The 9,098-nt window shown below is 39.5% G+C and overlaps 1 protein-coding gene across 1 annotated transcript in view; it reads right to left on the bottom strand.

Annotated features, from left to right (window-relative positions):
* Positions 1 to 9,098, bottom strand: part of TPH2 (tryptophan hydroxylase 2) — a 100,992-nt gene that overhangs the window by 8,606 nt on the left and 83,288 nt on the right. The window contains exon 9 of the mRNA XM_075066496.1: positions 6,073 to 6,168. Within this exon, the coding sequence (XP_074922597.1) occupies positions 6,073 to 6,168 (96 nt within the window). The remainder of the gene's footprint in view (positions 1 to 6,072; positions 6,169 to 9,098) is intronic.

The following is a 9,098-nucleotide window of genomic DNA, read 5'->3' as shown; positions in this document are numbered from 1 at the left end:
GGTTCCCTCTCGTGGACGGCTCCGGAACAGGATATGGGTCTGGAAGCTTGCTGGTTTGGCTGCGTTGTAAACCTATCCCACTCTCTTGGCCGCTTCACCTGGTGTGCCCAAGTCTTCCCCGAGTAGCATGGGGATGGAATAATTGTCATAGACTGCAAAAGTCCACATTCCTGATCAGCCTTTTGTACTGGACAGGCAGATTCAACTGTAGGTAAGTCACAGCTATGTGACACTGAAAGGCGGTATAAATGGTCACTTGGGCCTTTGGGTTGATGAGTTTGGGATCCACGAAGGATTGGTGGATAGCTACACTTGTGCCCGTGTCTCTCCACGCGGTAAACCTTCTTTTCCGCCCACTTTCAAATGTTCCCCTCGCCTCCAAGGGATTTGAGAGGTATTCTGGGCCTGCGGGATCTTTGGTGTGATTAGTGTGTAATGACTTGCCACCCGGGTTGGGTTTCATTGGGCAGTGGCTAATGCTCCCCATTCCATTACACTTTATAGCATCTTCCAGCTAACGGGTCACTGGTGGGTTGAGGTAAGTTACTGTGAGAGACTGCGTGTGAGGAGGCAAGCGGGGGGGCAGGTGAACCAGCAGCAGGGGAGGGGGGTGAAGGAAGTGAGAAGTGGGGGTCGGAGGCTGAAGAGATGAGCTACGAGTCGGTGGGTGATCTGTTCTACTGATCTGGTCTGGCTCCCATCCCCTCTCCATGGGTTGCAGCTGTCTGGAGAAGCTGCCTTCCACACCTTCCTCAGTCACACCTCATTCATTCAACAGGGCAATTGATTACAAAGTGGGGGGAAGATCTTATTCTACTTCTAGCAAAAAGACATTTTTCTTTTACCTTAATTATACTACATATTACCAAGGTTCAATACCACTGTTTCAGCAGGGCGGCGCTGGGAAAGGAGGGTTTGTTTCTGCAGGATGGGTGGCTCTTGGGGGTGGGGCTGTTTTCACAGGGTGGGCGGTGCTGGGGGGGTTGGGTGGCGCTGGGGGGTGTGTGTTTCAGCAGCGCTGTGGGGGTTGGGGGCTTCAGCCCTCAGCTGTTTTCTGTGGAGTAATATGGCCCTCGCCACTTTATGAGTTGTGCAGGCCTGATGTAAAGACTGGGTTGTAGTCATTTAACACACTTATTAGTTTACCAAAAACACAGCCAGAAAAACATCCAATAGCAAGAGGAGAAACTTGAGATGGGTTATAAATGCTATACTCTGTGGGCCAGAATCAGACCTTCAGCTGAGAAGAAATTATCCGCATCCTTATATTGGTTTTATTGTCTTGTTATTCTGCGGAAGAACATGAGTGTGTCTGGGAAAAACATGCTCCTCAATGTTTTTCTGCTGATCTGCAAATGGGCCATTTCCAAATTGTGTGCCGACATTCCCAGAACTTTTTTATGATACCAATAGAATTTTATATGTTGTTTAGACAAATAGAAAAATGCTGTAGTGACAAGAGGTAATAAAATGTGTACTGGGCATCCAGGTGTTGTTTTAGCCATTATCTCCACCCTCAAAAAAGTGTTGTCAATTCCACTGCTCTTAGTTTTTAGGTTACAATCAGGGACATACTAGTTTTATCTGTTAATAATCAGGTGTTTTATTGTGAGCATCTTTGACTGAAAAAGGATCATATTACAGGACTGGAAATCTGCTTCTCCATTAGATACAGCAATGTGGCACAGTAGACCAGGTGTGCAGTCCAATGAAGTCAATGGAAGACTTCCACTAACATTAGAGTTCTTTGATTCAGACCCTTAATGAAAGGGCTCAAGAATAACATTAAAAATATGTTGTCCATTCATTTAAACACATTTGATCTGCCTTTTTTAGAATCATAACTACTTCGTAGAAACGTGTGTTGACTGAATCGTGTCTTCAGTCTGATTTCTGAACCACAAATATACGTTGTGTAATAGCTTTATCTAGAATTAACTTGACTTTATTAGGACTGAACATTTTATAACTACTTACTCTTTTGGTTCCTTTCCCACACTGGTTTTAGCTTTTAATCCTCTTTCTCCTTTGTGTCTGCGTGTGAGAGCTTTCTCTGTTTTCTGCCTAATGCGTTTTTTCACTTGTAGCACACATTTTTCTTCTGCATGTTGTTTTGTCTGATATTCAGACTAGTTCTAAATATTGAAAAAAATCTTTGGGGGAAAAAACGCTGCTTTGTACCTACATTCCTCTGATTTTTAGTTTCTCACTGCTGAAGCCATTGGCCAGTTTTCTAGAGAAGAACCATGTAATACAGAAAAAGAGATAATGAGGTTTGATTGAGCTTGAGTATGTTCCAAAAATATTACCCAGCAAATTCACTGTTCACAGTTTATGTTCCCTGACACATTTCCAGCTTTTTAAATACTTATAAACAAGACCACTAAATACATATATTTACTATTCAGAAATATACTTTACATCTCGATTTATTTGTATATAGGTGTGCCATAACTGAGAGGGATGTCAGCTCTGAAGCAATTTGGTGATATAACTGGGAATGAGGTAATGGATTCAATTTTCAAAAAAACACTTAAGTGACAGAGGTGACTAAGACCTATTTTCAAACATGCCTATAGGTCAGATTTACAAGAAGTATTTAGGTGCCTAAAGATACAGATAAGCACCTAGTGGGAGTATCAAAAGCACCAAAACAGGTTAGGTGCCTAACTCCCATTGATAGTGGTATTTATGTACCTAACTCACTTAGGCACTTCTGAAAATCCCACTAGGTGTCTATCAATTTGTAAGCACCTAGAAGATAACAGAGTTATAAAGAATATTGAGCATGGATTTGTCAAGAATAATGCCAAATTAATTTGATTTCCTTCTTTGAAAATGGCAGTGGCCTAGAAGATGGGGGGAGGCAGTAGATGTGATATATCTTGATTTTAGTAAGACCTTTGACACAGTCCCACACGACATTCTCATAAGCAAACTAGGAAAATGTGGTCTAGACGAAATTATTATAAAGTGGGTTTAAAACTGGTTGAAAGACCATACTCCAAGAGTAGATATCAATGGTTTGCTGTCAAAGTGGGAGGGTATATCTAGTAGAGTCCTTCAGGGTTCAGTCTTGCAGCCTATACTAGTCAATATTTTCATTACTGACTTGGATAATGGAGTGCAGAGTATACTTAGAAATTTGGAGATGATACCAAGCTGGGAGAGGTTGAAAGCACTTTGGAGGACAGGATTAGAACTCAAAATGACATTGACAAACTGGAGAATTGGTTTGAAATCAACAAGATGTAATTCAATAAAGACAAGCACAAAGTACTTAATTTAGAAAGGAAAAATCAAATGCACAACAACAAAATGGACAACAACGGACTAGTCGGTAGAACTGCTAAAAATGATCTGGGAGTTGTAGTGGATCACAAATTGCGTATGAGTCAGCAATGTGAGGCAGTTGCAAAACAGATTAATATCACTCTGGGGTGTATTAACAGGATTGTCTATATATATATATATATATATATATGACATGGGAGGTAATTGTCCCACTCTACTTGGCATGGGTGAAGCCTCAGCTGGAGTACTGTGTCCAGTTCTGGGCATCACACTTAAGGAAAGATGTGGACAAATCTGACAGAGTCCAGAGGACAGCAACAAAAATTGATAAAAGATTTAGCCAACCTGATGTATACAGAAAGGTTAAAACACTGGACATGTTTAATCTTGAAAAAGATGACTAATAACAGTCTTCAAATATGTGAAGGAGTGTTATAAATAGTACAGTGAGCTATTGTTCTTCATGTCCACGCGAGGTAGGACAAGAAGTAATGAGCTTAATCTGCAGCAAGAAATTTAGAAATTAGGAAAAATTTTCATTATAAGGGTAGTTAAGCTCTGGAATAGTCTTCCAAGAGATGTTGTGGAATTCCCATCATTAGAAGTTTTTAAGAACACCTGTCAGGGATGGTCTACATTTACTTGGTCCTGCTTCAGTGCAGAGGTTGGACTTGATGACTTCTCTTAAGTTCTTTCCAGTCCTACATTTCACTGATTCTATCATTCTAAATATGTTTGCAAATCTGGCCCTTAGGCACTTCTGAAAATATTATCCATTTATCCTTTTCAGATAAGAAGTATCATTGCAGAGCTGTTCTCCTACATTTCTTTTATGTAATACTTTTACAGTTTAATTATTCAAAGAAAAGTTCCCCATCTTTTTCTCATATACAACATTCATTAATAAATCTAGTTAATCAAACGTTCACTGACATAACATGAAATTATGTAACCCTGGAACCAAACTGACCTACATGGGTTGAGCAGTGAATGGATCCAATCAGCTGGAAGTGATAACATTGCATAATAAGGCACACAATAGGCGGTGTATTGATTGTACAATAATTCATGTTTACATGTTCTGTTGAATAAGACTTCTGAATGAGTGCCATCAAGTCACCTTACAGAGGCCAAATCCTGGTGACTTGACCCATGCTGCAAATTAGTCCCCCTCTGTTATTGCTAGAGGGATATAAATATTGTTGAAGCTGATCAATAGATGTCATTTATATGCACATACATCATTTTTAGTGTTGCTTTGGAGAGGGTTGAGAGTTCATATTTTGAGATTACTGCTGCACAAATAATACTTACTTGGGGTCAGAGTTAAGATTGTTGTTTTGTGATGAAATATGCATTTCAGTTTATTTGATAAGAATAATCTGTTCATTTATGGACAGCAAAAGGTTTATGATGTTCTTGACTACTCACATGGTTGCACATATGTGCTTATATTTGTAAATCGTGTGTTAAGTAATTTCATTGTTGTCACCTAACTGTTATTTTAAAGTAAGGGACTGCTTTACCATGGGACCTTGTGTAGATTTTTAGGACTCTGTTCTCAAGGGTGTTGGACCAAGGGATGGGAGACGGAGGTGCTCTGCACTTTAATGGATTGAGCCTTAACCCTGTAAAATACTACTATCTGACACAGTGAAGAGTAAAATTGCCATTGTACTGAAAGCCTTTATTGTATTCAGAACAATGATAAAAGTATCATTTTCCCCCTTATTCCTTTTTGCATATTAATTTTTTACTTCTCTATCATCATCTTATTCACATAAGGGATGTAATGAGTCTAGCTAGTTCCAGCTAAGACATTTAAATATACAGAACAAACAAAAAAAAAGTAGAGAGACTGAGTTATTAATAAAAGCACCAATAGCATTTGTAGGCCCCAGTACAGAAGAGCCTGGCTGTGCCTGACTAGAGCTGGTTGAAAACACAGTAAAAAAATGTAGAAAGTTTCTCCTTTTTTTTTTCTTTTTTTTAATTCAACCATTTTGACCAGCTCTGCTGTGATCCTGTGAATACTTATTGAACCCACATGCTTAAATTTACACAGAGTCCAATTGACTTCAGTGGAACTACTCACAATATGTAAATTTAAATACCTTTGTTTCTGAAGGATTGGGGCCCTATTCAGGAAGGTCATTTAAGTGTATACGTAAGCGTACATAAAGTTAAGCATGTGCTTACATGTTTTCCTAAACAAGGAGGGATATAAGTACATGCTTAAATGTTTTCCTAAATCAAGGCCTTAATATTTTTAGATTGTGGTCTGAACACTACTCACTTTACTCAGAGGAGTAATCCCACTGCAGTACACACGATTACTCACTTAATAAGGCAAGCAGGATTTGGCCTTATATTGCCATATTATGCAAACAATTTTTTTTACATATTCAAATAAACATGTTTTTTTACTTAAGGGTCTCAGAAGCTGTGATGTTAAGAAATCTCCTACTGAGTAAACAGAAAGGGATTAACAGTCTTCACTAGCAGTAAATTCATGTGTCTCATTGGTTACCAAATCTTTAAATGCGAGCAAGCAAACTAGCAACAACAAAAAAGTGCTTTGCAACTTCTGTTGGTTCTAGGACATCAGTCCTTATCAACTTGTTTCACACGCCAAATGCCTGCTAAATTTTGGGAATAAACCTTCAATCTAAAATACCTGACAGCTTTTTTAAAAGTAAAAATATTCACATTTCCTTAATAATTTTCCATCATTCTAAAACACTTATTTCAGCCTGCAGGGTACATTCACTCACATACCTTTAATTCGCCAATAGAAGACAGGAGTCCTGCCCCATAAGCACGTAGCTGTCCCTCTTGCTTGCAAAGGCCAAATTCGATAGTAAAAAAATAGCACTGTGAAAATAGATACATACACAGATATACATAGTGAAGCTGTAGACAAGCACTTCAGTAGCACCAATAGGTACCATTTTCACTTGAGAGTCCCATTTCCTCAGATTTTCATGTTTTTTAAATAAGTTCAGATCAAAGACACTTACTGTTATGTACTTTAAATGTCATGTTAGCAGTAAAGTAGAACTGTATAAAAAATAGCACACACAGGGAAAAACCAGCAAGATTGTGCTTTTTTTCTGGTTTCCCATAGTTACAGAGGGCCTGATTTTAAAAGGTATCTAAGTGCCTAAAGATGCAGATTGGCCTCAGTGGGCTTTTCAAAAATGCCTAAAGACATTTAGGTCTAGATTTTTAAAGTTATGTAAGTGTCTAAACCCTACTGATTTCAATGGGTGTTTGGCACCTAACCTGGTTGGGCATTTTTGAAAATCCCATAAGATTTTACTAACTTTTCCAAAAGTGAAGAAAAATATCACTTACTTTCTAAATTAGACAATTACAGCCACTCCAGTAAGCTCAATGGACTAATCTATTCCAATTGTTCATTGCGGTGTTCAACCCATAAAACTAGACGGGCAGTTAGTCGTCTGAACAATATTACTAATGAGAAACTGTGAAAAATATTAGCATAAGAATAACTACCTCTAATTTCCATTGACTACATAAAACTATGTTAAATATTACAGAAACCTTTGGGAAACACAAATATTTCACTCTCTCTTAACTGGAAAAGAAAAGACAAAATCACTCCTGGTTCTAACAAGTTGTTTGCTCTTGATATTACACATTAGGACTTTCTTTATATATCAGCATGTAAAAATAAGGAAATATCATTGCTCACCCCAAATAAAGCATCCACATCAAATTAGAGTAGTAAATAACTATGTCTACACAAAGGTTTTGGGAATCTGGTTTCCAGTACCCATGGAAATACTTCATTCATATTTATAATTATGCACTACTGCTTTATTTGACACTAGACCAAATTCAGCGTTTGTGTAAAGGAAGTACAACTTCACTGAAGCTAATGGAGTTGCACGTCTTGTATGAGATCTGAATTTAGCCTATTGTTTCAATTAAGTACATCCAGTAACGGATAATGATCAGCAGTACTTGGAGCTCAAGGTTTTCTTGAGAAAAACAATCCAGAATTTAATACTTAAGCTTCAAATAAGCATTATCTGAACCTCCTGAGTCTGGATCACTCAGAAGAGTTTTTGTACTGCCTGTTTCTCTGAGCAGTTCCTCTCTTCTACTTCTGGTAGCTGATAGAACTCAGAAATGAAAAATACAGTTTTTAAAAATTAATCAAACATTTCAGAAATGAGAGAGTTTCATATGGAATTTGGCTCCAGAAATGTCAAATTTCAAATGAAATGTATGGTTGGTTTTTCCCAAACTGTTTCTTCCATACTAATATTTACCTAGCTACTCATTAATATCAAATATTTTATTTTCTTTTTCTCATATAAAAGTTGAGGAAGGACCACTAATTTGTTTACTACAGCACTAAGCAAAAATATAAGGCAGATTTCAACAAAAACATGCACCTATGGAGTGAATCAAAGCCCACTAAAATCAATGAGTCTTTCCATTGACCTCAGAGGGGAATTTATCAGGTACCACTGTAACAGCCAAGGAGCACTGAAAAAAATCACAAAAAGAAAGCATGGTTACAGCACAAGAGAGTAAATCAAGAAATCTAGATTCTATTTCCAGCTTTGTCTTTGGCTTGTGCAACTCAGGCTTGGTCTACACTACGCATTTAAACCGATTTTAGCAGCGTTAAACCGATTTAACGTTGTACCCGTCCACACTACGAGGCCCTTTATATAGATATAAAGGGCTCTTTAAATTGGTTTCCGTACTCCTCCCCGACGAGAGGAGTAGCGCTAAAATCAGTATTACCATATCGGATTAGGGTTAGTGTGGACGCCGCAAATTGGACAGTATTGGCCTCCGGGCGCGTATCCCACAAGTGCACCGACTGTGACCGCTCTGGACAGCAATCTGAACTCAGATGCGTGGCCCAGTAAACAGAAAAGCCCTGCGAAATCTGATTTTTCAATTTCCTGTTTCTGCCCAGTGTGGAAGCTTCTGATCAGCACGGTGGCAATGCCAGTCCCAAATCCAAAAGACTCCAGCATGGACCGTATAAGAGATACTGGATCTGATTGCTGTATAGGAGACAAACTGTTCCTATCAAAGCTCCGTTACAGAAGCACGAAATGCCAAAACGTTTGAAAAATCCTTATGTGCTACACAGTGCTGTGTGACAAGCAGAACAGGAAGCCAGACCTCAATGACCGCTCATGGAGGGAGGGAGGGGGTCCTGAGGAATCCAGCTAATCCCACCAGTCCCCAGCGTCCTGACAAGTATTTGCATTCTTGTCTGAGCTCCCATGCCTGTAGGTTCAAACACATTGTCCAGCGTGGCTTAGGGAATGCCTATCAATTTACTCCCCCCCACACAGTGAAAAGAAAAAAGGAAGAAATCATTTCTGACCTTCTTTCAATGTCAACTCTATGTCTACTGAATGCTTGGCTGATAGACGCGATGCTGGCAGCAGTGAAAGAGCAGTAATCCACTCCTCCCCTGCCCGGTGGCAGATGGTGAGTAGGACGGTAGACGTCCTTGCATCAACCCGTGAGTGCTCCTGGCTGCTTCAGGTGAGGCTGCCGGGGGGTGCCCTGGTGAAAATAGGAATGATTCTCGGTCCAATCCATAATGGTACAGAACGGCTGGTAACCGTCCTCATCAAGCAACTGGGCGGCTGAGCTCGCATCAGCCCCCTTCCTTTCCTGTTAAAGATAAAAGATTCTGTCCTGCCTGGACTGTCAGAGCAGCAGCATGCTGGGAGCTCCTCTCCCTTGCACCGCTTAATGTCCTCCTGGACTGTCATACGAGCAGAAGGCCTGCCTCCCCC

The sequence above is a fragment of the Chelonoidis abingdonii genome, chromosome 1 (genome assembly GCF_003597395.2).
Source record: "Chelonoidis abingdonii isolate Lonesome George chromosome 1, CheloAbing_2.0, whole genome shotgun sequence".
Lineage (NCBI taxonomy): Eukaryota > Metazoa > Chordata > Testudines > Testudinidae > Chelonoidis > Chelonoidis abingdonii.
This window is presented reverse-complemented; position numbering and strand designations above follow the sequence as displayed.